At 42.1% G+C, this 27771-nt stretch overlaps 1 protein-coding gene and 1 pseudogene across 2 annotated transcripts in view; one reads left to right on the plus strand and one right to left on the minus strand.

Moving 5' to 3' along the window:
- Window positions 1–358: 358 nt before the first annotated feature.
- OSMR (oncostatin M receptor) overlaps window positions 359–27771 on the plus strand; it is a gene marked incomplete at its 3' end in the record, with an annotated part of 44289 nt that continues 16876 nt past the window's right edge. Inside the window, 10 exon segments of the mRNA XM_080701083.1 lie at window positions 359–437; window positions 5904–6076; window positions 11859–12030; window positions 14381–14656; window positions 15775–15910; window positions 17235–17398; window positions 17401–17448; window positions 17680–17754; window positions 21939–22081; window positions 22410–22560. Coding sequence (XP_080557209.1) covers window positions 365–437; window positions 5904–6076; window positions 11859–12030; window positions 14381–14656; window positions 15775–15910; window positions 17235–17398; window positions 17401–17448; window positions 17680–17754; window positions 21939–22081; window positions 22410–22560 — 1411 coding nt within the window. The 5' untranslated portion in view covers window positions 359–364.
- On the minus strand, window positions 10973–11450 carry LOC308270446 (large ribosomal subunit protein uL15-like; annotated as a pseudogene). Its single transcript has one exon. The product of its transcript is annotated as a large ribosomal subunit protein uL15-like (transcript).

Here is a 27771-nt window from a genome sequence, read left to right on the forward strand (position 1 = left end):
ATGAGAAGAGATGTGAATCCAGAGTGGGAAGAGGAGTGGTAGCCTTTAATGCCATCAACTCCATAATTGGCTCCAGGGAATCCGCTGGATGTTAAAAGTGCATATAAGCTCCCTTCTTAAACCAGGCATAGTGTTGTACATTTATAATTCCAGTACTTGGGAGGCTGAGATAGGAAGATCTCAAGTTTGAGGCCAACTTCAGCAACCTAGCAAGACCCTGTTTCAGAATGAAAAAAAAAAAAGAAAGAAAGAAAGAGCTAGGGGTGTAGCTTGGAAGTAGAATGCCCCTGTGTTCAATCCCCAGTGTCAAAATACATAAAACGTCCCATCCTTGTAATTTATCTTTTTCAGGAAACCAGAACCTATGGCTCTCTTTGCAGTCTTTCAGACAACTTTCCTCTTAGTGTGGCTGTCCTCGAGAACGTACCAGAGTGAAGGTAAGTAGAAAGAACAGTAAAGAAAAGAGCCGAGAAGAGGGAAGGTGAGGTGGCTGGTGCTTTGGAGAAAAGAGCAGCGCTCTTCTCCCACCCGGCCCTTGGGAATCACTTGGAGATGATGAATAGCTCACAGGAAGAGATGTGTCAGTCTCTTAAAGCAATGGATGCCTGGGTGTTGACCTCCCTCACCTGGTGGCTCTTGACAGCGCCTGAACCTTGACTTCTGCTCTTTGTGTCGGTCATTAGCACATGAGCTCATCCAGATGAAGCTCATGATCCATGTATTTTACCAAAGCCATTGCTGAAGTTGTTCCTTCTGCACCTTGCTGGGTAAAGATGTGGAATATATTTATACCAAACCAGTCCTGGCTGCTAGGTTAGACCAAGCTGGAATGTCCCGCAACCACATTTATTAAGAAGCTATTAGCTTCGTAAAACACCATGCTAAAGCAATGAAAGTTTGTGAACCAACAGACACTCTGAAGTTTTTGCATGATACGATCCTAGGAGCATTTTAGCTGTCATTATACTTAAATAATATTTGTCACTTAGCTACTTCTCGACATAGTGTACTGGGGGACAACTGGAGATTGAACTCAGAGGCATTCTATCTCTGAGCTACACCCCAGCCCAGCCTGATTTTAATTTTTTTTTTTTAATTTTGAGGCAAGATCTCACTAAGTAGCTAAAGGGACTTCACTGAATGACTGAGGCTAACTTCAAACCTACAATCCTCCTGTCTCAGCCTCCCAAGTAGTGAGATGACAGGCGGGTGCCACTATGCCCAGACCAACATAAGTATTTTGAGAAAAATCAAATTTATAAATAAGGTCAATAAGAAATCAATACCTCTCAAATGTTTATGGGTTATTTTGATTATTAGTTTGAACCTGTATTTTTTGGAGGGTACTAGAGATTAAACCCAGGGGCATTCTACCCCTGAGCTACACCCCCAGTCCTATTCTATTTTTATTTTGAAACAAAATGTTGCTAGGTTGATGAAAGTCTCACTAATTGCTGGGGTTGTCCTTGAATCTGTGATCTTCTTGTCTTAGCCTCCCAAGTACTGGGATTACGAGCGTGCACCACCCCATTCAGAACTTGTTTTTAAAGTAGATTCTTAGACTTGAGAGAGTTCCCATTGGTTCATAATTTTCACTGTATTTATCTGTACTTTGCAAAGCTTTACATTTTTCTCCTCTGTGTTTATTCTTTGCTCTCCTTGTTTTGTAACAGAAAATATAGCTGTCTGCTCTAAGGAATTCTTCACCCAATTCTTGCCCATGGATTCAGGAAAATGATGTTTGCAAGGAATGTGCATGGATTTTCTCATTCTTTCTTAAAACTCCATGAAAAGGTGCTTGGAAAAAGAAGGCAATTTTGTTCTCAATAGCTCAGTTCTCTGAGATGCTTTAGATCTGGGTTAATTATGTTTGGCCCAAGGCACATGGGGAAATACATCTTATGGCTTCTTAATAATTGCAGTTTACTGATTTCTTTCATAACCTGAGGCTGGAAGGTCAGAACTAAGATTTCTCGTTTGTCTACCCCTCACTTAATCTGTCTTGTCTGCTGAAATCTTAAGTTTGCTACACCTGAGCTGAGTGTGTAGCCTGCAAAATAAGAATATTTCAGGCCAGCCAGAGCTCCTGAGTGTGAGGCAGGCCCACCACCCCAAGTCCAAGCTCTCCAGGTGGTCCAGGGTCTTGCTTCCGGGCTGCCTCTGGCTCAACTCCTTTTTCTAGTGAAGTCTCATTATCTACCTCAGGGCCTACTGGTGATGAGCCTTCCAACCAAGGCCCTCTGTGCTCACAGCTGGCCCCACCGCTCACTCTTTTGGCTTCTCTTGTTTAGGTCAGACTTGCCATTTTGCTATTCTTCTGTCAACCAGTCTTTTTTCCATTTCCTGCTCTCTCTGCTAAGCAGGGCTTCTTTGGTGAGTAATTCCCTCTCTGATCACCTGCACTGTTTGCATTCCTTGTTCCAATTTCTGAAGCATCTGCCCAACCTCTACTTACTGACTTGCCACTCAACCAAACAGCCAGGCGCAGGTCTGAGAATCTATTTCCAATAACCTGGCCTAACTTCTCCCACCGATGGGAGAGCAAAGACCCTCTTCAGTCAACCCTGGGCAGGCACTTCCGTCAGCCAGAAATCACGACTATAGCATTTTGAGGTATTTTCCTTCCACTTTGTGTCTGTGTACTTGGATGGAGACAGGGAGATCTAAGTATGTGGTTTTTTTTTTTAAACAAAAATTAAGTTATATTATCTATCCATCTATCATTCTACTATCATGGGGATTTTTTGGTTACTTTTTTATTAACCAAGGGCCTTTCTAGCTCTGAGCTATACCCCCCCATCTCTTTTCATTTTATTTATTAATTTATGTTTTGGGCACTGAGGTTTGAACCCATGATCATTCTCTTTCCAAATCATACCCCTAGCCCTATTTCATCTTTAATTTTGAAATAGGGTCTTGCTAAATTACTGCAGCTGGCCTCGAACCTGCAATCCTTCGATCTCAGCCTCCCAAGTACTGGGATTACAGGCATGTGCCACCATACCTAGCTGATATTTTGGCTGCTAAACAATTAATACAACATAAGATGAGAGTTTCCCTTTAATATTAAATGCTCTTTTAGAACTAACGTTCTATTTAAGCCCTGCATGGCATCCTGTCTTGTGCATGGACTACTGTTTATTTCCTCAAGCAGTACTGGGCTGACCAGGAAGCAGGGTGCGGAGAGTGGGAGGGGAGTCTATAATGAAGTCCAGGCCTGGATCACAAGTCACCAGGCCTTCCGGGCCACACTGCCGAGAGATGGAATGAGAGTTGGCCTGGGAACCAGAAGCCGGGGTCTGGTCTGGTGTATGGCCTTGGCAGGGCCACTTCCCACTTTTAACCTCAATCTCTTTCATCTGAAAAATAATGGGATTAGATTTAGCAATATTTATAGGCCTTTTATCTCTCTGGCTATCCCTTGGTGTTTCATTGTTTTTGATCAAATTATTTCTGACCGATGTTACTCAAGGACATGGGTCAGTCAAGACTTGCTGATAGTATATGTTAATGTAAAGAGCTTCTTTCCTTTTGTCAAAAGCAATATACTGGAACTTTCTAGAGCTTCTGGAATACAGTTTGTACTAGTAGTTGACTCATTTATTCAGCAGCCAGTCATGGAATGTCTAGAGTGCGACTAGTATGTTATTAATCTTGGTTTCCCTGAGCTAAGACTTAGTCAAACCCTTACTTACGTCACAGCACAGGGAAACAAACACAGAAACAGCCCAGAATGGCATGCTGGGAGCAGTGTCCCAAACAAAGGGTAAGAAATGTCATGGGAGAATAGTGTTCTGAAGGACCATGGTAGTGGAGTGAACCAGATATCTTAAGGCAATATTTACTTCCGAATATAACATATTATATGATTCTTAAACTAATACATGTTTCCAAGGAACCTTTATCAAATATAGAAAAGTATAAAAAAGAAAATTAAAATCAACTTCACCATCCAGATATAATGACATTTACTTTGGGATGGGAGACATTCTGTGAAGATAGCTGGTGATGACTAAAGTCTTTTATTTTATGGGTGCTGTTACTGATATCATTTTCCTAGAATCTATTGTCCAAAGTTTTCTTCCATATTTTGAAGCTGATGCTTTTTCTGGATCTGAAGACTTCTACCATGTGGGTCAATCATAGGAAGAGCTTCATGCTTGTCTCAAATCCTCAGTTTATCTGGCTTCATCCCTAAAGCCCCATCCTGTGATGAATATCTTGGACATTGTTACAGCCAGAAAGGACACCTCTCAAACATTCTATTCCATGTGAATAGGACGATTGCTTCTGCCTTAACTGCTGGGGAGCAGTACAGCAAAGGGGTGCATAGGGTTTGGTGTTAGACATTACTATTTAAATTCCATAGAGTCCTTTCTAATTAAGTCCCAATTAAGCTTTTTGCAATTTCCTTATTTATAAACAATTACTGTCTTACAGTTTAATTAGACAACATAGATAAAGCCTCACACTGGCAAAAATACTTGCTCATGTTCAACAGTGTTGCTATTTTTACTTCCCTCTGAGAAAAATAGCATGTGTAGATTGGTAATTTAGGGGCTTTTTCCTTCCATATTGGAATGGCTTCCACTATTGTTAGAACACGCGCTCTTAAAGGTAGGAGATACTGGAGATTAAAGACCTCCCTTATGCTACGTACATGGTCTACCACTGACCTACACCCTCCTCAGCCCTTCACTTGCCTTTTAAACAACATGCTCAGGGGTTCCAGGTCACCAGAGGAAATCCCTAAAAAGTTAGGACAATGAATGCCTGGCAGAAGTTATCTGTTATACCAAGGGTCATCACACACCAGCCAATTTTATCAAGTCTTTATTTTTCAGTACCTTTCTACCCTTCAGACCCTTTCAATCCAATAATTGGAACGGCTTAATCAGCAACACACAATTCCTTTCAAATCCATATGGTGTTTTCTCTTATGTGGGAAACCATATTTTGTTCTCTAAGAATTGGCAGTGACTTAACTCACTCAGGGCACATACTCTCTCTAGTGGCAGAGTAGACAGCATGTACCTCTGTGTGTGGTTGTTGGCTGTGGTGCCATTGATGATTTAAAAATGGTCAGCCTGAGAGGTATTGGACCACTTCTCAAATCACCTCCACAAATATGTTCATGCTTGAATTCATTCTCATTCTCTCCTCTCTCTCTCTCTCTCTCTCTCTCTCTCTCTCTCTCTCTCTCTCTCTCTCTCTCTCTCTCTCTCCTGGTATCAAATCTAGTACATGCCTCACATGTACTAGGCATGTGCTCTACCAAGCTATATTCCTAGCTCTGAATTTCTATTATTTTACAAACTCTATCACACAACTTGCCATTCTTAACTTCATGTGGGTTTGTCTTGTCACTCCAATTATTTTCTTCTTTGAGCCGGGGACCTTGTCACAAGTGTTTGCTTCACATTCAGTCCCTAGTATGTTGTTTCTCTCATGTAAATGATTCAGAAAACTCTCAGTAGAAGGGTTTTAAGTTTAGTGCACTGACATACAATGAATTATGTCTTGAGTAGAATATGTACCCAATTTGTAGCCTTTTACAAAATATGTAGAATTATAGAAATATGGGATGTATAGCAAAAATCCTCTTTATTTATTCAGCCCTGTTATGAACTTCAAACCAGTTAGACTATCCAATAAAGTTTCTTATATTTTAACTGTTTACCAGTTTATTAACTAGCTATGTATTACCCGGCAAGCTATTTCATTAACCTAGGTATTAATTTCTTTCTCTAAGTGATTTCTAATCCCCTTTCAGCTTTTCAAGGTTTCTAGTTTTAGGATGCCCTTATGAGCAGTATTTTCCAAAGCCAAGCCATGATGTCACTGAACAGTTTAATTATCTGTTCCTATTAAGTGCTATTTCATACCTCTTGTTGGTCTTTCAGTTTTGGCTGGACATTTGCCATTGACCCCTGAATCACTTAACATTTCCATCAATTCTGAACTTCAGCGTTTGCATCTACAATGGACTGTCCACAACCTTCCTCGTCATCAGGAACTGAAAATGGTATTTCAAATAGAGATCAGTAGAATGAATACATCCAATGTCATCTGGGTGGTAAGTATTGTTTAGAGAGAAGCTCTATGTTTTAAAAATCTTTTTCTGATGTCATATTTTATCTTTTATAGCATCCAAGACATCCCATTAGGCAAACACATAGCCAGCTCAAAACAGTTCTAAAATAACTGCATTTCTGTGTTTTGGTTAAGCAAATACACAGGACAAAGTCATATGGCTACTTCAGTTTGAGGTGATGCATTAGGAAAATAGACTATTTCTCTATAGACTATTTCTCTTAAAATGGCTACTGGATCCATTTGTGATCCATCCATGAGTAGTAGATTCCCACGATCTCTGAATATCAACCAGCTCGTTTCTCTTCTCTCTTTCTTCTCTGTCCACCAAGGTTTTTCCTAAGTAAGATTTTATAATACAACAATGTTTTCCTTACCAGTTAGGCTTTTTGTACTTACACTGAGATGAAAAAAAGAGTAAGCAGTAGCATTTTATGTTACAACCAGCAAGGAGGTTCTCCATGGGTCACGTTGGAATGAAACTGAATGTCCTTTGTCTCTGTACATGTGGGTTTCCTACAAAAATCTTAAACTTCCTTCTTTTTCTCTTTAAATTATTTGGAGATATGTTTTATCTCAAATCAAATAATGGTCATGTATTTTGCCTGCCATTTTCTTCTCTAGTACCTTGGGACACATGGTTGGTTTCTTTCCATTACCATTTTGGGTCTAGTGAACCTTCATAATCTATATGCACATAAGGATCTATTATCATGGGATGGTTGAGGCCAGTGGAGTGTTTTCTCATTGAAGGGACTTGAGAATTCCCCTGGAGGTAAGGGGGCACAGCACTGTGGGAGGACTTCTCTTAGCCTGGTGGAGGTCTACCTTCTCTTACACATTAGGTCTAGGCATCCAGAATGTTAGCTCCTTTAGAAAAGCCTAAAAGTCGCAAAGTTGAAGCCTTCAGATACTTTCCTTATCTAGTATTGCATTTGAAATCTGAGCATGTTCCCTAAGGTCAATAAAGTACTCACTCCAACCACTTAGAATTTATACAAAGTTTATAACTGACCACTCAAAGGACAGTTTACCACTATGAGAGCTGTTTAGTAGTCTGATTTTCTTTTACTTTTTAGTACTGGGGATTGGACTTGGAGGCAGTCTACTTCTGAGCAACATCCCCAGTCCTCTTAATTTTTTATTTTGAAACAAGTTTTCACTGAGTTGCTGAGGTTGACCTTGAACCTGCCATCCTCCTGTACCCCCTGCCATTCTCCCAAGGACTGGATTTCAGGTGTGTGCACCCATGCCAGGCTAGTGTGTTGATTTTGAGCAATAGAGATGCTTCTATATTGCTGTCTGCTTCTCACCATCCCACCTCATAATAAGAAGTGTGTGTGTGTGTGTTTCTGATGGATAGACTGGTTGGTGACTCAAGTCCAGGAAAATATTGAGCAAAGGTCTTCTTGAGACTAAGAATTATCTAAGAGGAAGAAATTGGGAGGAAGTACTGGAGGAATTTTAGAAAACTAGCACATACGATCCTTAACAAAAAATAACATTAACCATAAACCAAGTAGATCTTACTCTGTATTTTTCTAAAATACTGTTCATATCTGTTATCACGTTAGCTATAGCATTAGCCCCAGGCCAAGTGACCCCTCTTCTTTATTTCCTAAGGAGCAGCTGTTCGTATCTGTTTCCACATCAGATTCATGCAGCAGTCTCTTTGCAAGGTACGGCAGCTCTCAGAACTGACTGTAACTCACCAGGGCTCAGATCCTTAAGAGTAGAGACTTGCCTTCTTCATTAAACAACATCCCTCCCAGCCTGACCACAGCCAAGGAGGAAGCCACAGCACAGAGAGGTCTGTTGTGTGGCTCAGTGTGGCAGAGTGGCATCATCATTTCATCATTCCGTACCCCCGTGACCAACAGGGAAGACAGCCACACGCAGCCTCTCCCCACACATAACGGCCGTCCATACTACACAGAATTCATACGGCCATTAGAAGCCCTTGCCTCACTCTCAGGTGCCTGAAGTCGAGGCAAAACACAGGGTCCTCCCCAGAAAGAGAGGCTGCTTCCGTCTAGACAAGAATCTCCTTTCCTAGGGGAGTTCCCTGCAGTGCCACGGGGCGCCCTGATCAAGTGAAGGTGTCTTCCAGACTCAGTGTCTCAGGTCACCATGTTCCCAAGCAAGCCAGAGGAAAGTATCTCAACCCAGGCAGCTGGATGGGGCCGCCTCCTGCCTGGTGCTGGCCCCTGGGAGCCCTGTTGGTGGCCACACCACACAGTCCTGCCCTCGGCCCAGCATCTGCCCTTCCCTTCCAGCCACTGCCATGTGGTTTTATCAATGGCTGGGGTAGGGGGTAAAGGCAGAATGACAGCCCAACTTGGAAGGAGGCCCAGAGTGTGAGTCAGCTCAGGGACACAGCTCACGCCTCAGCAGTGAATCAGTGACCTCAGTTAGCCGTCTGTGTCAGTGTGTGTGTGCCAACCGCCAGTGTCTGCATGGGCCAAATTAAACTTGCCATTTTAATGAATGAAAACATCCCAAAGATGATTCATCATATTTTTAAAAATCGCTGAATTGCTGTATTCAAGAAATGTTTCCTCTCTTCTTTATTTACAAGGCTATAGAGACCACAAAGTACTCGTTGAGGTTAGACAGAATCCACACAAAGAGTGTCTGGGAGAAACCCAACCCAATGCATATTACTGACATGACTAAATCATTCGGCACAAAGTATTAGACCACAGGGCCAGGCCAGGTGGTGTGCAAAGTGCAAGGGGATCAACACACATGGATAGGGCATCTTAATGCAGGATGTGTGTGCAGGTCTGACCTCTTGCCATTTGAATGGAGGGCTGTTTGAGTGCACAGCTGTAATCCCAGTCCTTGGGAGGCAGAGACAGGAAGATTGCAGATTCTAGCAGCAAAGGTTGAGAAGAACTAGGAAGAACTGATGGGCGTGATCACAGGCCCTGAAAGGGTGGTGCTGTGTGGGGACTCTGGGCGTGTGGGGACGCGCCAGTTCAGCCGGGCACGGGGCCACATGCAGAGGGCCGTGAAGCAGGCTCAGGTCTTGTTTTTTCTCAAGGGCAGTAAGAAGAAGGGTAGTGGCAAGCTCTGATTTAGAGTTTTTTCTAACCCACTTGGCTGCCCACCAGAGAGGGAGGGAGAGCTGAGGAAGAAAGGAGGCTGCCTCAGGAAGGGCCATAGGGTCAGCGCCGAGAGGGGAGACACAAGGGGCTAAATCTGAGGGAGATACAGGAGATAAAATTCAGTCTGTGGCTTGTTGACATTATAGGGAACCTACCATCATGGATAGAGTTCTTTCTTTTTCTTTTGTTTTTTAGATGTTTGATTTTAGATAAGAATATGTTTTGTCATCAAAGAACAAAGAAATGAAATTAGCTGAGATTACCTATAAGTATCTTAAAATCTCAGTTCTGCATAGAGTGAAAGGGGGTGCGCATTTAAGGTCCACTCCAGTGGACCAGGGCTGTGTTGTTCTGCTCTGGATACGACTTAGGGTTAGCTACCTGGAAAGAGCACAGGTCTCAGAGGGAAACAGCCTCATGGGGCTACCTCCAGGTGGTGTGTAACACACGGGTTAACCATCCCTTTCACTGAGGACTTCGCATCCCCTTAGGTGAATGGATGCAACAGAGGCCCAGTTCCCAGGCCTAGGAAGTTCACAGTGTTTATGGTCTCCATCCCCAGCTGTGGGGGCAGAAAGGAGGAGCTTTGAAGGAGGCACAGCTGAGAAGAAAGGGTACCTGGAGCTATGAGGATGCAAGGAAGGAAGCATGGTTCCTGTATTGCTGGGGCCATGCCAGAGACATTGGTCATACCAACAACTAAACACAGTGCACAGGAGAGCTTCAAGGGAGGTGGAGATGGAAGGAATTCAGAAGAAGATGAAGAAAGGCCTCATGGGAGCTGGAGATGTAGCTCAGTGGTAGAGTGCTTGCTTAGCATGCACAAGGCCCTGGGTTCCATTTTCAGCACTACACAGAAAGTAAGGGAAAGGAGAGGAGAGGAGGAAGGGAAGGAAAAAGGAAAGGAAGAGAGGAAAAGCAAGCTAGTGAGTGAGAAACAAAAGAAAAGTTTCATAAAGTAGGTGGGATACGATATGGGATTTAAGGATGGAACTAATTCCTGGTGCAGAGGAAAATGGGGAAAACCAAACCAGGCACAGTGCATGAGCAAACACTGAGGTATAAGTGTACAGGGCACACCCAAGGTGTGTCAGGTAGACTAGTGGGTCCAGAGAAAGGATTTCCACAAGAGAGATGCATGGAAGCCAGACTATAGAGGGCCTTGCATGGAAGGGTAAGATGTAATGGAAATACCCGCGTCTTAGAAGGATTACTACCAAAGGCTCCAACAAAAGACCAAATTACAGTACAACCTGCACACGTTCCCAAGAGGAGTGTAAGATGGTCTATGATTGACGTCTCTAGGACCTAAGATTCTGATGGATGAAGCTCAGTGGAGGAGGTGTGGTCCAAGTGGCCACCGGGGTTGATGTGGAGATCCATCTCTTGACTTCTAGAGACAGTGCCATGAAGAATTTTTCTCTACTAGACTTGGCCAACCTGATCCTACCCTGGCTAAAAATAAATATTTATTTACTTATTTATTTACTTTATTGTGAGCCTGGAGATGGAACCCAGGGGCATTCGACCTCTGAGCTACACCTCCTGCCCTATTTTTTTTTTTTTTATTCTTTATTTTGAAACAGGGTCTCACTAAGTTGCGGAGGGCCTCATTAAGTAGCTGAGGCTGTCCGCGAACCTTGATCCTATGGTCTCAGCCTCCCAAATGCTGTGATAAAAAACATGCACCACCACGCCTGGCTTAAAAATGAATACTTAAAAACAACTATTACTCTTGCTTGTTTTTTTTGAAGAGATTTTTTTAACATTTAATGAACCTCTGTAACTGTGTGGCTTTCAAGCCACCAGACACAGGCACTCGTAATGCCCTTAATCTTCCTCTCAGCTCTTCTGCTAAAGAATTTGGCCTTGACAATGACAGGCTGCGTTCGTTCAGAGCTTTTCTGTTCCCAAAACTCTGTAGTAACCCAATCGCGCTACATCAATGATAGGAACGGCTCCAGTCTTGTTTTTTGCATCAGTTACTCATGTCTGCTCACTGACCAGTGTCCACAATTTGTCAAGGTTGACAGTTGGGCAAAAGCTCTGGTTCCTCTTTAAGTGGTAATGCCTCAAACCAGCTTTCCCAAAGTAACCCGGGTGACATTTGTCAAAGTTGATCCTGTGGTGATGTCTACCACCAGCATTACCCCAGCCTCCGAGGTGCTTCCGTTGACTGCTGATGCACCTGTGGCCATGGCTCATGTGGTCCCGAGGTTTCCACGTTTTCTTCAGTCTGAATGGCATGTTGGAAGCCGAGACAAACGAGCTACTCTTGCTTATTTTTTAAAGGATGACTCAAGTCTCTCATTTTCAGGAATTTTCTCAGGTTCTCTGACCAGCAACATTAGCATCTTTTGTGGCTGATCTTTTCCTCAAGACTTGAGTGGCTTCTGTTTTCTCTACCCATGTTCCACAGGAGTCCCTGTAATTGGAAGACCATAGGGATTGGGATCTGATCTTTCAAAGTCAGGAGGCCATAGCCGCCCCACCGCTGAGAAACTAGAGAGGGGGATGGGCCCAGTAGGAAGGGACTTCACTTGTGTCCATGGTAGAGGTGAAGTGGGGTTTAAGTTTTGGCTTTGGGATAATCCCGGTTTAGCTATTTTCCAGGACAAGTTGTCTGTGTGTTTCCAAGTATTCCTTTGCTTTTAGGGGAATTACAGTACCACCGTGAAGTGGGACCAAGTTCAGCGCTGGAGCTGGGAATCCGAGTTGCCTTTGGAATGTGCAACACACTTCGTAAGAATAAGGAGTGTGGTGGACGATGCCACATTCCCTGGGTTGAGTTTCTGGAGCAGCTGGAGTTCATGGGAGAAAGTCCATGGTAAGAACTGAAGTGATTACAGGAGTTAACAGGTCTAATATTTAGGACTCCTCAGGGATCAGTAGTCAAGAACAAAAGTTCCCTTTGAGGGTCCTGGTTAGACGATAACATTATTTTTCTGGAGCTCAAATTGCAACTGAAAGAAAATTTGTGAAACTTGCCACAGAGAAATAGATGTCTTAGATTTTACCTCTGAATTCACTCATTGAGGTAATCATGCAAGTCAGACAATATGGTGTTCTTTTTCCGGCGGTAGAAAGTGTTCCTCTTAAAGAATGCTATGTGAACAAAGTAGGCCATAAACTGAATATACCTTTTCATTAAAACAACACAAAATGTGAACACATCTAGAGGAAAGGTTGGGAATTTTTTTTGAAAAGGACAAAATAGTCTCTGTGACTACAGAACTCACCTCTGGCTTTGGAAAGGAGGGATAGATGATATTGAAAAAATCATGGTGGTGGTTCCAACAAAACCTCATCTATAAAAGCAGAGGGTGTGCTTAAATTGGTCTCTGGGCCATAATTTTCCAGTCCCCAATCCAGAGAAAAAGAGGAAAATATGGAAAAATGAAAACAGATCTTCAATGGAGAGATGAGATGAAGGACAAATATGTTTTTTTTAATTTTTATTTATTTATTTTTTTTTTGGTGGCACTGGGGGTGGAACCCAGAGTCTTTCTACCTCCAGGCTACACTTCCAGACCTAGTTTTTATATTTTATTTGGAAACAGGGTCTCACTGAGTTGCTGAGAGCCTCACTAAGTAGCTGAGGCTGGCTTTGAACCTGTGCGATCCTCCTGTCTCAGCCTCCCAAGCGCGGGGATTACAAGCGTGTGCCACCACGCCCGGCGACAATTATGTTTTAAATATCTCTTTTTATGATTTAGTTTTACTAGAATTAAAATTTAGAGTGAGTTTTTTCATAGCTTTTCATGCTATGAGTTAAGCTGTCGCCCAGTTCTAGAGCAATGACATTTGACTCTCACTCGCTCTATATATACCCTGAAGATTATATGAAATTCTTCCAATAGAATCATTCCTTTGTTGAGCATTTATGTGTATTTATTAACTCAAACTGGTAGCCCATTAACCTATGACTAGCCCCATGCTTATATTAATAATAATAAATCTGCATTCTACAGTTTTAGAAAATAATTTAGTCTTCACATATGAAATATGCTTTATTCTTATCCCCACTTCACAGGTGAGGAAACTGAGGCCTGGGGAGGTTAAAGGGCTCATGCAAGGTCACAGAGCCACTAGAACTCAGTCAGGATTCCAACCCAGAAATCCTGGCTCCAGGGGCCATGTTCCTGCTGAAAGAAAGATAAGAGGTGCAGAAAAATATTAAAGTTATAGTAAGAGAGAAAGACATAGCCATGTTTTAAACAGCTTTGGTGAAATAGACTAGATTTCTCAAAACCATAACTTCAAAAAACACAGGAATAAATGGAAAACCCGATTATTCCTAACTCTCAGAGCACCGATTCTCAACCATGATTTCACAGTAGAATCACCTGGAACCTTAAAGGGAAAGACCCAAACTACGCCCAAGCCCAGTCAGGCGGGTCAATGATGGCGATTCCTATTGGCCCAGTGGTGGGCAGCCAGACTGCAGCAGGCTGAGGATTGACAGGGCGGTGAATTCCGAGCAAGTGTGGCCAGCAGGGAGGAGAGGCTGGGGAAGGTGGCAGGAGGTAGGCTGGGGGACACAGATAAACCAGGGGGCTGTACAAGAGAGACTGAAGCAAAAGGACAGAATACTTGAGTGATTGGCATTTCAGAGACGGTGGGGGACGATGTGATCTCCAGTGTAATGGAGAGATGACGAGGGACATGTAGCTGGGGGGCTGAGTAGACCTAGCAGGTGTCGACGTGGCTTGGCCACTGGCTGGCTGAGCAAACTTAGGCTTAGAGCATCTACCTGTCTTGTTGTTTTGCGGTCGTAAGGATGACATGAGATGATGGGCAGAAGCACTCAGTGCTTCCTCACGGCTGGAACTGTATAGAAAGCAGCTAGCTCCCGCAGTTATAACCACCCAAACAGCGCAATAATATAGTAATCTGCAGAGGTAATAGTAATAGTACTGTGGCTATCTTTAGTAGTGATGGCAGTAGCAGTGGTATTCTTGTGACAACAGGCACCAGTGGTGGAAGGGATTGTGTTACGTGAACCAAAGAGTACAGGTTTGGTGTGGGAATTTAGATTGTTCTTTTTTCCAGGAGGTAGAAAAAGCAGAAATTATCTTCTGGGCGTGAGGTGGGAGGGGTTTGTCTTGAATTCCGAGGGAGAATCTAACCAAGCTTTATTTTCTCTTATTTCATTTAATTTTTTTTTGTCTTGGCAGTACTAGATCCCCCCGGCCCCAACTCTCTGTTAATATTCCCTGTGGATAAGCTGGTGGAAGAAGGTGCCAATATCACCATTTGTTACGTTTCTGGGGTCAACAAAAAGAACATCTCCTGTTATTTTCATAATAACCTGGTTCCTGGAGAGAAACTCAGTCCAAATGCATCAGCATTCAAGTTGAATAATGTTCCTTTCACTTCAGCTACAGGAACAAATTTCTTTTGTGGTGTGGAAAACGGAGATTTGCAAAATGGAACCGTCCTCCTTGTCTCAAGTAAGTATGTGACCTTGTCTCCCTCTCTTCTCATTTCCCAAGGAATGCCTTGAATTTCCTTTACCCCCCAGAGGACAAGAAAACATTTCCACACATAGTCTTGGTTTTGTTATTTCCCAAATCTTCTAGAAAAGACTCTGAAAATTACTTCCTGAAGCAAGATTTCCTATTGTTCTCTTGCCCGTCCAGTCAATTTTATTCCTAGAAACCGATCATATTCAAGGAGAAAGTTCAGGTCATGACCTGCACCACTGGGAAAATATTCTGCTTTAGCTTAGCCAGGCTAGAATGATTTCCAGATCATGGAAGAGGGAGGAGAGGGGGCTGCAGGTCCATAGCCTACAGAAGGGTAGCGAAGGTGGTCGGGAAGACTTGGGTTCAAATCTTCCCCTGTCTGGGCCTGTCTTCTTAGCCAAGTTTCCTAGCTTCTCTAGGAAGCTCCAGCTCTGAGAAATGGGGATGATGGTGGTTGGTGTGAGGATCAATGAACATGGACAACCCCTGGCCCCCATGCACTAGCTGTATGTAGAAGTTTGACAAAAGGTGGCCATTGTGGTTCTTAACCGTGTGGACAGTGAGTTATATAGGCTGTATCAGACACGTAGGGATGTGATTTTTCTGTATGCTTCTATATGCTCACTCAGTGAGCTTTGTTTCCCCATCTCCTAGAAGTGGAACACTATCTCTCCCTGCTTCCGTTGGGTATCCTGGACACACGTGCTGGGGACACTTTGCCATTGCTTGGAACTCTTAACTCTGAGCCATTGCATTGAGCCAGTTCACACAGTCTGACTGACTTTGGAGCATTCCCTGGCTTTTGGTAAGCCTCAGCTCCCAAGATGAAGCACCAGCAAGCACTAGGGACACATCCTCCATCAAACGACTCAGCTCTGGATACTTGCACAGCACTGGGCAGCCACCCCCATGGTGTCCCCGAAAACCAGCAGGACTCCCGAAGAAGGGGCTTGAGGGGAGGAGGAGCCTGTTATAATCACCTTCCTCCCCTGTGTTCTCACTGCTTTGGGCAATCCTGTGGCTTCAAGTCCATTGGATTTGTCTTTCAATAAAGGGGTATAATTAGGTCTTTTACCTTTTTCTTTTTTTCTTTGTATGGACAGAAATACTTGAGGAACCCAAGGACTTTTCTTGTGAAACCCGGGACTTCCAGACTTTGAAATGTACTTGGGATCCCGGGGTGGACACTCGCTTGAGTTGGATCAAGCAACTTTTCCAAAACTATACTTTATTTGAATCGTAAGTTAACGCTGGTTGTTACTGACAGATTTTTTTTCTTGTTTAGGATGCCTGTGGTAACATAACAAATGCTCTGTTTAAATGTTGCAGAAGATTTGTGCAAATATTCCCAAATCACTGGGTTTGGGAACTCTTAAGTGATCACAAATGTATAACACTTTCTACCTCAGGTTTTCTTTTTCTTTTCTTTTCTTTTTTTCTTTTTTTTTTTTTTTTGCTTCTATTTTAAGAATATGTACCATAAACCAGGTGTGGTGGCACATGTCTGTAATCCCAGTACTAGAGAGGCTGAGCCTGGAGGATTATAAATTTAAGGACAGCCTCAGCAAGTAGTGAGACTCTCATCAATTTAGTGAGACCCTATTTCAAAATCAAAATTAAAATAAAAAATAAGGATGGAGGTATAGCTCAGAGGTAGAATGCCCCCAGGTTCAATCTTCAGTAACTAACACACACACACACACACACACACACACACACACACACACACACGTACCATAAAAATAAGAAAGACAGTTATTGGTATATCTTTATATGAAAGTAGTTCCAGGTAATAATCTGGTGCTACCTAACTTTCTGACTTTTTGAGAACATTCAAAGTTAACTAATTGAGATGGGCTGGCTGTTACATGCCTGTAATCCCAGGTACTTGGGAGGTAGAAGGATTGCAACAAGTTCAAAGCCAGCCTGAGCAATTTAGTGAGACTCTGTCTCAAAACCAAACCAAACAAGCCTTGCTTGGTGGCGCACACTTGTAATCCCTGCACTTGGGAGGCGGAGACAGGAGAATCGTGCAAGTTTGAAGCCAGCCGTGCTAGCTTAAGAGACCATGTTTTTTTTAAAAAACAAAACATATATATATATATATATATATATATATATATATATATATATATATATAATAGGTCCGGGAGTGTAGCCCAGAGCTAGAAGGGTTTCATCCCCAGTACCACCAAACAAACAAACAAACAAACAAGCAAACAAACAAACAATATAAATATTATATATACTAAAAGGGCTAGGGATGTACCTAAGTAGAAGAACAGCCCTGGGTTCAATCCTCAGCACCACAAAAGAAAGTTAATTGATTGATTCCTCACCACCTATGAGGGAGAGTCAACAATTTATTGTTAACACATTTAATCATACAGAGCAAAAGAATTAAACAATATTTTCATTAATGGTATCTTTTGGTGATAGATCAGTGCTATTATATGGCATATTATTTGAATGTTAGTGAGTCTTCTGCAAGGAGTGGGGCTACATCTGCTTTGACAAAAACGTATACCCTGTAATTATTGTTTTGCTCTTTTTTTTTTCTCAGATTTTCTAGGGAAAAGGAGCATTGTGAACATAACAACTCGTGTAATTGGCCAATACACCAGCATCCGCAAGAAACATATAACTTCACACTCACAGCTGCAAACTCCATAAGGAAGAGAAGTGTCAACATTGTTTTTAACCTGACTCATCGAGGTGAGACTAGCGTTAGGGGGCCCACTGTGGCCATGAATGCAACTTCATCTGCACACTGTGCGGTTAAGTAAATGTACAGTCGATTTTTGCCTAATTTTCAGCCTACGTAAAAGTTACACCCTATCAGCCATGCCACATTTACAAATCACATCAATGTGATGTGTTTGTTTGGATAATGTCTTGAGCACCAACCAGCTTCAGAACTGAGGCTCTGAGACTTACTTAACTTTCTAACCCACAGCCTCCCCGCCTTTCTCCTTCTGCCAGTTATTATCGCCTTAAAATGTGTATAGGTGAGCCGGATGTGGAAACACCAAGATTGGGATTTTGCAGGTTTAGCCCCAAGGAGATAAACACCAGGGGTCATGGTATGTCCCCAAACCTCCCAATATCATCAGTTTCATTTTTCTTACAATGGGACCATGAAATATTGTCACATGGGCCCCAATATCCAAGAATCCCAGGAAAGTTGGAATTTTTTATCTTTTCCTTTGATCTTCACAGGGGTAAAGGGCCATTGGCCTCCCATGAGGGTTGGGAAACTTTTCATCCCCAACTATACTATTCAGCCTGAGGCATTTGGATCTTCAGTGAGCTTTAATTAAACAGGCACATCAGCTAGGCCACATGAGATTTCCTTAGATTTTGTCAATGTCTGTCCTTTAGACCGGGAGTTCTCCCTTTTTTGCAGGGCTGCAATGCACATGTCGGTTCCCTCTCAGATGCGACAAGGATCATTAGCGGATCAATCCTTTCTGCCTGCCTGCCTACCTGCCTTTTTTTTTTTTTTTTAACTTTCTTTTTGTACTGGTGATTGAACTCAGGGACACTCGCCCACTGAGCTACACTCTCAGCTTTTTTTATTTTGAGACAGTTTTGTTTAGTTACCCAGGCTGGCCTTGAACACATGTTCCTTCTGCCTCAGCTTCCTGATGCTAAGATTATAAGCGTGCACCACTGTGCCTGGCTGAGGACTTCTTTTTCATTCCTTCTCAGATGTCTCAGGCTCCATCTGAGTACTCACTTTCTAGCTTTCTAGGAATGAGTGATCACATAAATGGCCAAAACAAAGAGACCATGCAATGAGCTACCATGTTTTCACATTTTTTTCTGCCTCAGTCCGTGAAGCCAGATCATTCATATCTTCAGGTGTGTGTGTGTGTGTGTGTGTGTGTGTGTGTGTGTGTGTGTCTGTCCCACCCCCCCGGGCTGCTGACATTACCACCTGATCCAGGTGAGAAAGGTGGTATTCTCCCTCCACTTACCCAGTAAACTATGGCTCTGTTAGTCTGGATCCTGCTTACTGCTCTGGTTATCAATTTGCTGGAGTCTAGAGACAGAACATAATCATACACAAGAACTTAGGTGAAGAGGATTTGTTACAGATAGGCACCAAAGGATACTGAAAGCCTAGAATTTCTTGCTGTCCAAGGCTCAGGACAGCAGCCCAGAGCAGATGAAATCTTTTCTTTGAGTTCTTGATTTGCACTGCAGCTGAAGGACCTCAGAAAGCAGCCTACTCTGGGTTCTCTACCCTGGGACTCATAATTCACTGACGCAGGACATCCTGTCTTTAGAGGGAGTGGAAGAGAGCCTGGACTGTACCAGCGAGTGCCATCTTCCTTATCTTGGGATGTTGTACTTCCAGAACATTCTAGTTACTCTTGCTAACCACAGACAAGAAAGCGGGTAACTGGGTCAGCCCACGGCTATCAGAGCACTGTCATGCATCCTCAAGTGAATATTCCACAGCTTCAGAGTAAGATGTATATGCTGGGTAACTGTACGTACTTCTCTATGCTCTCCCAGTGAGGAGAGGTATCCTTTATCATGTGTTACACACCTAAAAAAAGTGGGAACCCCACCCAATCATGTTATGCTTTTTATTTTCAACATTCATACATCCCTTCAAGAACTTACGAAGAGAATAAGCTTTGTGTTATAATTACCCAGATACTTGCTGTTTCTTTTACTCTTCCTTCATGTCCAAAGGTACAAGTTTCTCTCTCATATTATTTCACCTCCATGTGAAGGACTTCATTTATCATTTGTTTTAGAGAAGTTCTACTAGAAAGAAAACTCTCAGTTTTGCCTCATCTGATAATGTCTATTGGCCTTCTTTTGTGCAGCTGATTTCTTCCAGATATCAAATTCTGGGTTGAGATTTCTTTTGTTTCATCACTTTAAAGATGTTCCACCACCTCTGGCCTCCAGAGTTTGCCATGTGAAATATACAATCACTCGAATCATTCTTCCTCAGTTCCCACCCCATTCCCTCCTTCCTCCCTCCTTCTCATGTTTGGCTTAGTGATTGACTTTGATATCTTAATGAATAAAAGTCATGTACATTAGGGAATTTTTTCTTCCCCCTTCCATTCCCCTCAGTTAGGACTCCTTACTGCTCATCTATGGCTTCTCCTTCTTCGTCTAGAGTTCCTACTCCGACCCATTTCCCCCCTAGCTTCCACATATTAGGAAGAGCATTCAATTTTTTGATTTTTGTAACTGACTAATCCCACTTAGCATAATGTTATCCAGTTCTATTCATTTCCCCACAAATGATAATTTTGTTCTTCTTGATGGCTGAGTAAAATTCCATGTGTACATATCTCGTAGTTTTGTAATCCATTCATCCGCGGATGGACATCTTGGCTGGTTCCATGGCTCGTTGATTGTGAGTTGTGCATCTATGAACATGAATGCGCGTGCATTCGTTTGGTAGTTTGATTTTTATTTTTCTGGGTAGATACCCAGAAGTGGTATTGCTGGGTCATGTGGTAGGTTCATTCCCATTCTGCTGATGCTGCTTTCCAGAGTCACTTCTTAACACCTCTTTTTCCCAGTTGTTCAGTAGATTGTTTCTATTGATCTAACCTCAGATCCACTGACTTTCTCATCTGTCATCCGTGTTCTGTTATTGATCTTCCGAAGTGAATTTTAAATTTCTGTCGTATTTTTCAGTTCTAGAATTTATATTTTATCATTTTTTCTTTACTGAGACTTTCTAATTTTTTCATTTGTCTTGAGAATATTTGTGTTGTTCGTTGAAATAGCATTTGTAGTAGTTGTTTTAAAGTACTTGATGGAAAATTCAAACCTTTGGGTCACATTTTTACTGGCATTTGTCAACTGTATTTTCCCATATGAGCCGAAACCTTCCTAGCTTTTCGTATGCTGAATTACTTTGGATTTTTTATCCTGCACATTTTTTAGTTGTGAGACTTTGAGTGTTTAGATCCTTTGGGGAATATTGACACTTTTGTTTTAGTTGAAATTGACCTGGTTAGGTTTGGGTTGTATTTCAACCTGCTTTTTGTGGGCCGTGGTTCCAATGTCAGTTCACTTTCAAAGCCTTTGCCGTGCTTCTTAAATCTGTTCCATGTGTGTGTCTGGGAGCAGTGTGGGACCTGGCCTCTGGAGCTGGAGGGTAGTGTGTCAGTTCAGTCCTCAAAAGTCTTTGATAAGCTGAGTAAAATCAGACCCAGGCCTGCACGACTGGGAGACGAGCACAGGAGTTCATCAACAACTTCCTGGGGCCACTTCCTTCAGCACCTTCCTCTCCGTGATCTCCTTGTACTCTTTGGCTCCCGTAGCTATCCTGTTTGATTCTCCAGCCAGAAATCTGGGATTTTAATCACCTCACTCTGGCACCCATTTCCACTACTGTGTCCCCATCCAAGGCCAGCTGGTAAGAGGATTGATGGGTCTTGGGGGGAAGAGAAAGAAGAAAATATAGGTGGATTCCCTGCCGGTTCAGCAGCCCTTCCAGTTCCGGTCTCCGTCCTCTCCGCTGTTGTGTCGCCTTCAGAGTCCTCAGCTGGCACCAGTCATTCCCACTGCATCTAGTAGAATCGACAGGATGGAAGGCGCCCACCTCATGCTTTCCAGAACTGGGTCCTAGCTACTTTTTTATTTCAGATATTGTATTTTTCTAAACTTCCCATTTGGTGTGTTCTCTCTCTCTCTCTCTCTCTCTCTCTCTCTCTCTCTCTCTCTCTCTCTCTCTCTCTCTCTCTCTCAGCATTTCTCTTCTGTAAATTGTTTACCTTCTCTTTATTTTAGATCTACTCACTTTTACCTCATGGAGGTGCTTTGAGGTCTTTCGGTGCATCTGTCTACGTCATCTGGAGGTCATCATCTCTTGACTGTCTCTTCCCTTGGAAATCAGTGACATTTTTTCTGAAATACTTTTATACATCAAATATTTGGGGTTATATCATGGACATTGTTAATTTTATTTTTACTGGACTCAAGAGTTCTGTTATAATCTTCTTACATGAGCTCCCTTCTCTAAGTTTTGAAACCCTTCCCCAGTCTGCCTGTTTATGTTTCATTTTAACAACCCTTAGTGGTTTCTTTTTGCAGTTCTTCAGGATGTCTAATATAATCAGTGAAAGAGGAAAAACTGTAGTTGGCATATTATTTCTTGTTAGTAAATCTGGTTTTATTTGCCATTTTCTTAAGCATAAATGAAATATTTTTGGTGAATAAATAAATTAGATGAGTCCTCTTAGGTCTGTGCTTGAATGCTTTAATTTATTTTATTTGGCAGTTCATCCAAAGGCTCCCGATGATGTCCACTTTGAATATATAAGAGCCACAGAGGCGAGGATGATCTGGAAGGTACACAACCTTGGGAACCTCTTCACACATTTGTGTCACGTTCAACTTGAAGGTGAAGGCAAAGTAATACAAGTAAGAGCACTGCTTAATTTTTTCTTTCCCAAAATCCTTTTATATCCTGAACACAAAGACTGATCAATAAAATCACTTTAAACTCTTATTCATGGGTCAGATCAGTGTGGGTCTTCTGCTTTAAAATGGCCATGGAATTAATCATAGACTTTCAGAATTGGAAGAAAAGAGCTTAAGGATCCCCCCCCCCAAAAAAAAGACCCGGTGTTACTCTAAATCAGGATTTGTGGTGTTCTGCCTTGGCTTTGCCATGAGCGGTGCTCATCAGTAAATAATTCTGTCTTCTTCATTTTTCCTTTTTTCTTCCTTCTCTCTTTTGACCAAGCAGCACAATGTTTCCATCAAGGTGGATGGCAAGGAAAGCTTCAGGGATCTGACGCCTGCCACAGAGTATGTGGCCCGCATGCGCTGTGCTAATGCCGACCACTTCTGGAAATGGAGTGAATGGACTGTTCGAAACTTCACTACTGTTGAAGCTGGTACGTTCAGCTTCCTGGCATTTAACCCAAGGATCTAAGCCTCAGGAGATGGGTCAGCTTCCCTGAGCAATGTTAGTTGTATCAGACTTTAAGAGGAAAGCATGAAAACAGGTTACCATCTTTAAAAAGTGGATTATAGGCCGGGCGTGGTGGCACACACTTATAATCCCAGTATTCGGGAAGCAGAGACTGAAGGATCGCGGTTCATGGACAGCCTCAGCTACTTAGGCCCTTCCCAACTCAGTGAGATCCTGTTTCAAAAATAAAAAGACTAGCCAGGCGTGGTGGCACATGCTTTTAATACCAGCATTTGGGAGGCTGAGACAAGAGGATCGAGGTTCACGAACAGCCTCAGCTACTTAGTGAGGCCCTTTGCAACTCAGTGAGACCCTGTTTCAAAATAAAAGACTGAAAAATAGGGCTGGGGACGTAGAATGACTCTGGGTTCTATCCCCAGTATGTACGTACATACATACATACACACATACATACATACATACATAAATAGACTAAAAAATAGGTCTGGGATGTAGCACAGAGGTCCAACGACCTTGGGTCCCATCCCCAGTACCAAAAAAGGAAGTAGATGACATGCCTAACAGTGGGAAGACCTCAACCTCAAACATTTCTCCAAAATAACTATGTCCTAGAGCTCAGATGGACCTCAGGAGATGAAGTGGCCTAGGCTTCCTTTCAATTCTTTTTAATTCGAGAGAATAAAGCATTACCATTGCCCATTTCCCAGATGAGGCAACTTTTGCCCACTGACTGTAGACTTGCCTAGGTTGCAATGTTAATGAGAGGCAGAGATGATAATCACAATCTCAGTTTACATATACTGTGAGCCAGTCCCCCTGTACATGCTCACTCTGCTTTCCTCTGTTGAGCCCTATTCCATGTGTGGGTATCATTATTATCTGCATTGTGTAGGTAAGGTGGTTTCTTGGCCCAGCAGTAAGTGGCTGAGCTGTGACTCATACCCAGGCAGCCTGGCTCCGGAGCCCCACCCCATCCAGAAACCGCTCCCTGTGTCTTGCTCTTGGGCTGTTATTCCAACTTTGGGATCATGTTAATTCAAGTCCTGGCTATTTTACTGCCAAGGGAAGTATTGTATGTACGTGTTTTACTCCACCTGGTTGCTTATGCAGGGGCTGGCCGAGCTCCTCTGTGGCATACAGGAGGATCATTTAAAATTTTTTTCTAGTTGGCCTAAGAAGACATATTTATCTATCTACCTATATTTATTTATTTAATATTTATTTATTATGTTTAATATACTTTTGTTGGCACAGTGTAATCATATATCATAGTGAGGTTCGACATATACAAACACACATGCACACGGCACTCGTGCGGTTCCCTCCCCATCCCACCCCATTTCTTCTCGTTAGTGAGATTGGTGGTGATACTTTCATGTATGGACACAGAATTGTGCGAACCGTTTGCTTCATCAGGTTTCCTTTTCCCCTCCCCCTTCCTCTTCCAGACCCCTTCCGCAACGCTCCAAGGTCTCCCTTCTCATTTACCTGAAGTTTCTTTTGTTTCCTGTTTCCTCCCAAGCTTCCACATTTGAGGGAAAATACACAACCCTTGGCTTTCTGAGATGGGCTGATCCAACTTACCATCATATTCTCTCATTCCATCCATTTCCCTGTAAATGACATAATTTTATTCTCCTTTATGAAGGAGTAAAACGCCATTGTGTGTAGATACTACAGTTTTTCTTTATTCATTCACCTGTTGACAGACACCTAGGTTGATCCCATAATTTGACTATTGTGACTTGTGCTGCCATAAACACAGATGTGTGTGTTTTGCTATAGTGTTCTGACTTTTATTCTTTTTGGAAAGATACCCAGGAGTGGCATAGCTGAGTCACATGGTGATTCTACCTTCAGTCTTTTGAGGGATCTCCACACTGACCTTCATAGCAGTTATATTAATTTGCATTCACACCAACAGTGATAAGAGTTGACTTTCAGCCGGGCGTGGTGGCGCACACTTGTAATCCTAGCATTTGGGAGGCTGAGACAGGAAGAATCTTGGTTCGCGGACAGCCTCAGCTACTTACTGAGGCCCTTTGCAACTCAGTGAGACCCTGTTTCAAAATAAAGAATACAAAATAGGGCTGGGGGTGTAGCTTGGAGGTAGAGTGCCCCTGGATTCCATCCCCAGCACCACACACACTAAAAAAGAGTTGATACCCCCACATCCTCACCAGTATTGATTATTGTTTGTGTTCTTTATGGTTGTCATTCAAACTGGAGTTAAATGAAATCTCAGGGTAGTTTGGACTTACATTTCCCTAGTTACTAGTGATGTAGAACATTTTTTCATATAGAACATTTTTGAAAAGTGCCTATTCACTTCAGTTGTTCATTTTTTGATGGGGTTATTCGGTTGCTTTATTGTTAAGTGTTTTTAGTTCTTTGCATATTCTAAATATTCTCTATCTGAGGAGCATCTGAGAATAGGAGGACCATTTTAAAACAGGGGCTCTAATTTGCAGATGTTGGGGTCAGCTAGTCAGAATGGTTCCTGCCCTCCTTCCCCTTCATGCTCATGGAAACTCCAGTCATTTTTCCTAGGGGTGCAAACTCCCCAGAATCTCTGCTCTGGAAAGCCTTGCTCCTCGTGGGAAGGCGGTATATTCCTCAGCTGTATTTTATTAAGGAACTTTTTCTTTAATAATGCTGTTTTGATTTGGGTTTTTGTTCTTTGTTACAGACATATTACAATATTGTAACCATAATTCTATGCAAAAAGAATATAGAAAAGGGTAGGATATCCTTAGATTATGATATATAAACCTGAAAATACTTCACTTTTGATGAGGACCAGAAAATGAGACGAATCTCCTGATACTGAATCAGCAGATACCTCTGATGGCACTTTGCTCAATGCTGGAAAACTCAGTGTTTCAAGTGGACTGTGGTCATAAGGAAAATCATAATGATCTCACACAGAGTGGAAATCATGTATATAAATGCTATCCACTATATCACAGCACTCTTTTGTTTTGAGCAGTAATTTGCAAACCAGATGAAGATACGGCATTAAGCTTGGAGTGTAGTATTGTGCCGAAGACTTCAGTAAAGTTTGAATTGAACACTGGCTTCCGTAATGTCTTGTTTAGCAAACTGAGATCTGCTTCTATAAATTAAAAACAATATCCTCATCTTTAGGTTGAGTATAGTGTCAGTAAAAGAAAAAATAATTTACTTAAATATTCATTGTTAGATATGGTAGACTATATTTGAATAACAGAAAAAAATCTTTATGTTATGTTTTAATATAATTTTCTTACATACAGATAGTTTTGATTTAAATAAAAAATCACTTGTCCTCTCACAAACAAAACACAAAAGAACATTGGGGTAGAAATGCGGCTCAGTGGTAGAGCATTTGCCTAGCGTGCACAGTGTCCTGGGTTTGATCCCCAGCACTGCAAAAATAAATAAATATTTTTTAAAAAATGACAGAAAAAGATACGACACTTTATTATTTTTTTGGAGTATTGGGGGTTGAACTCCGGGGTATTCTACCTCTGAGTTACACCCCTAGCCCTATTTTTCAGTCTTTACTTTGAAACAGGGTCTCACTGAGTTGCAGAGGGCCCCACTAAGTAGCTGAGGCTTGTCCTGAATTGCGATCCTTCTGACTCAGCTTCCCAAATACTGGGATTACAAGTGTGTGCCAACATGCCAAGCTGACATTTTATTAATTTAATGATAGTTGTTGTTTAAAACTTTTGCATTTAATAACCAACATTTTAAAAGCATTTCAGGATGGAGAATTCATATTAGAAGTCTCTGGCTGGGTGCAATGACCCATGCATGTAATCTTAGTACTTGGGAGGATGAGATGAAAGGATGACAGGTTCTAGGCCAGTGTGGTAACTTAGAGAGATTTTACTTCAAAATAAAAAAATAAAATAAGCTGGAGTTGGAGTTCAGTAGAAAAGTTCCCTAAAGTTAAATCCCCAGTGCTAGCTACACACACACACACACACACACACACACACACACACACACACACACGTCATATGAGAGATGATATATTTTTATTTTCAGATCCAGAAAGCTGAGACAGAATTTCAGCACATTCAAAAAATGTAGTTGAAGCTGGGCGTGGTGGCGCACGCTTGTAATCCCAGGGCTTGGGAGGCTGAGACAGGAGGATCGCGCAGGCTCGAAGCCAGCCTCAGCTACTGAGTGAGGCTCTCAGCAACTTAGTGAGACCCTGTTTCCAAATAAAATATAAAATATGTCTGGGAGTATAGCCCGGAGGTAGAAAGCCCCTGGGTTCCACTCCCAGTACCACACACACACAAAAAAAACCTTAAAAAACAAACAAACAAAAACTGTAGTTGGGTGGAGAGACGCTTTAAGGCCGGATTTGGATGTCAGTTGCACTGTGAGCGCCCCGTTGCAGAAGAAGGTCAATCCTTGGTACTCCTTTCCTTATTTGTCTCTGTGGACCTGCTAAAAGAGTGTTATCTATGTCTTTAGAGGTTAAAGTCTGATAGTTCTTGTGGCTTAGAAATGTTAAAAATTCTGTTTTGACTATTTTCTATTGCCTTATTTTTGTCAAAGTCTGACTGTGACAAAAATTTGATAGTAGAAAATTGATTCCTTATAAAACAAGTATCACAATAATATCAAACCAAATAATTTACAGATTAAAAACTACATATCCATCTCAGTAGGACTTTCACAATGTTTTTTTAAAAAATCAGTGATTAAAATATGTGTTTCATGAAGAGTTTAGAATAAGTTATACAGATTTTATTATTATTTTTCTATCATTTTTATGAGGATTTTGTTGAACTTACCATGCAAACCGAGGGTCCAGTTTATCACTCACTTTCTTTTTTTATAATTTTTGTTGGTGCATTGTAGTCATACATCTTAATGGATTACAAGATGGGGGAGATATACATGCACACATCACCCAATTAGCCCTCACCTCACCCATTTCCACCCTATCCCCTCCCTCTCCCTTTTTCTCATGCTTGGCTTAGTGATGGACATTGATATGTTTGTTAAAGAACATCATGCGCATTGAGAGTATTTCCCTCTCCCCCTTCTTATCCCCTCGGTTAGGTTGTCTTATTTGCTCATCTATAGTATCTCCTTCTTCATCTAGAGTTCATTCTATGACCTATTATCATCCATTTTCTAAGCGTGAAAAATTTAACAGCCAAGACTT

Source organism: Muscardinus avellanarius (genome assembly GCF_963383645.1).
Source record: "Muscardinus avellanarius genome assembly, chromosome: 1".
NCBI lineage: Eukaryota > Metazoa > Chordata > Mammalia > Rodentia > Gliridae > Muscardinus > Muscardinus avellanarius.